This window comes from Babylonia areolata, chromosome 2 (assembly GCF_041734735.1).
Source record: "Babylonia areolata isolate BAREFJ2019XMU chromosome 2, ASM4173473v1, whole genome shotgun sequence".
Classification (NCBI taxonomy): domain Eukaryota; kingdom Metazoa; phylum Mollusca; class Gastropoda; order Neogastropoda; family Buccinidae; genus Babylonia; species Babylonia areolata.
The window spans coordinates 50,018,124-50,020,623 of NC_134877.1; the positions used below are offsets into that span (position 1 = coordinate 50,018,124).

Sequence of the window (2,500 nt, forward strand, 5' to 3'; positions counted from 1 at the left end):
CTCGCGCATGTGTGTGTGTATGCGTGGGTATGTTTCTGCATGTGTTTATGTTGTGTGTGTGTGTGCGTGTGTGTGTGTGTGTGTGTGTGTGTGCGCGCGCGCGCTCGCGCACGTGTGTGTGGAATGAATGGATATGTTGAGAAAGAGTGACTGAAGAAATGATTGCATAAATGAATCAATCGACGAGTCAGTGACTTATTGACTGCGCGACCTAGGAATGAAAGGATTTTGAGAAAGAGCTGAATGAAGGAATGATTCAATCAATCAATCAGTCAATCAATCAGTGACTGACTGACTGCGACCCAGTAATGAGTGGATATGTTCAGAATGTGTGTGTGTGTGTGTGTGTGTTTGTGCGCGTGCGTTCGTGCGTGCGTATGTCTATGCATGTTCGTGCGTGCGTGTGTGTGTGTGTGCGTGTATGTCTATGCGCGCGCGCGTGTGTGGTGTATGTGTGTGCACGCATGTCTATGCGTGGTGTGTGTGTATATGTGTGTGTCTGTTTGTGTGTGTGTTCACGTGTGTATGTGTATGCACGTGCGTGTGTGTGTATGTGTGTGTGTGTGTGTGAGTGTGTGTGTAGCGGTGGCCATGTACCTGGCGCTGGACATACGCTACATCCCGGCGGTGATGCGCGAGTTCGGCATCACGGTGCTGACGGGCTGGGTTCCCGTGCAGATAGGATGGACCATCGTGCTGGAGCTGCGCCGCTGCTGCACCGTGCAGCTGGGTGAGTGCTTCAGGCATGGCGGGCTGGTAGTGCCGGTGCACGACACGGACAGGTGAAGAGTACTGATGAACGAACAGAGGGGGGTTGAGGTGGGGGGTGGGGGTGGGGTCACTTTTGATGTAAAAAAAAAAAAATAAAAAAAAAAAGTGAAAGAAAGAAAAATAGGTAAAGAGTACATAGTGGGTCCAGAACGAATAGGGAGGGATTCACATATCATAAAAAAAAATCAAAGAAAAAGAACACATACAGGTGAAGAGTGCTGTATATAACGAGTAGAGAGGGATTTGCTTGTAATTAAAAAAAACAAACAAAACAACAAAAAACAAAAAAACAACAACAACAACCACACACACAGTTTCAGTTTCAGTAGCTCAAGGAGGCGTCACTGCGTTCGGACAAATCCATATACGCTACACCACATCTGCCAAGCAGATGCCTGACCAGCGGCGTAGCCCAAAAAAGAAAAAAAAGGGAAAAAAAGTTGAATAAATAATAGATAAGCGTACATAAATAAGTAAATAAATACATATATAGATAAATAAATAAATGATAATTATAATATGAAAAAAGGTAGTGATAATAATAATAATAATAATAATAATAATAAATAAATAAACAACCACACACACAGAGAAAAAGAACATGTACACTTGAAGAGTACTGGGTCTAGAACGAATAGGGAGCGATTCACTTGTGATGTCATTAAAAAAAAAGAAAAAAAGAAAATAAAAAACAAACTTGTGTTTTCCTTTTAAATTCATGTATATATTTTCATTTTACATTTTGTTTCAATAAAAAAGATTTAAACACAAAAAGGAAGAATCTGATCTATAGATCTGTAGTTTACACATATATACACACACAACCTTGACGACAACAAAAAATTGAGTCTCTCTCTCTCTCTCTCTCTCTCTCTCTCTCTCTCTCTCTCTCTCTCTCTCTGTACCTGTTTATGTTTGTCTGTCTCTGTTTCTATCTCTGTCTCCATGTCTCTCTCCCGTTCCAATATACATACATACATACATCTCTCTCTCTCTCTCTCTCTCTCTCTCTGTCCCTCTCTCCCTCTTTCTCTCTACATGTATTTAGTATAACAACATTGATATGCGTATGTGTCTGTGTGTCTCTTAGAACAACGGCAGATGTGTAAGTGCTAATATCTCCACTATTGGAAAATAAAGATTCATTCATTCATTCATTCACTCTTTTTCTTTTGTTGATACTATGTATATTAGATTTTGTGTTTTGCATCCCTTCATGTAGGGCTTCGATGTTTATGATGAATGAAATGTCAGCATCCGCATTCATTCCGTGGCCTGCAGGGGTGAAGAAGGAGAAGGAGCCGTGGACGGAGGTGCTGAAATCTCCCGACACCCTGCTGCTCTTCTTCTACTGCCTGACGCTCCTGCTGCTAGCGGCCGCAACTCTTAGCACCGTGCTGGTCTTCTGAGTCAGCCGCAGGTTCTCTCCCTTAGCATGTTTTATTTTTTTATTTTTTTATTTTTTTCTTCTTCTTTTTTTTTTTTTTTTAACTTCACGCATATTGACGTTTGTTTTATCGTACGTATTTTTTACATTTTATTTTATTTTATTTCATTTTATCACATACCTTCCCACCCGAACCCTTCCCACAAATGCTGGTGAGAATGAAGAGAACCACAAACTGTGTGCATTACTTATTGTGTGGAGAGTAATGATAATATTGTGACTATTGTGTCATTTTGAATTGTTTTGATATTTGATATTGTTTTGATGTTAACATTGTTTTGA

General features: G+C 40.5%; 1 protein-coding gene across 3 annotated transcripts in view; it reads left to right on the plus strand.

The window, feature by feature from the left end:
- The window catches only part of LOC143279485 (putative ferric-chelate reductase 1), a 53,306-nt gene extending 51,072 nt beyond the window's left edge, over positions 1-2,234 (plus strand). For all 3 annotated transcript variants that reach the window (XM_076583529.1, XM_076583531.1, XM_076583530.1), the window contains 2 exons: positions 584-730; positions 2,053-2,234. In XM_076583529.1, coding sequence (XP_076439644.1) covers positions 584-730; positions 2,053-2,180 — 275 coding nt within the window. In that variant the 3' untranslated portion in view covers positions 2,181-2,234. The remainder of the gene's footprint in view (positions 1-583; positions 731-2,052) is intronic.
- Positions 2,235-2,500: the final 266 nt, after the last annotated feature.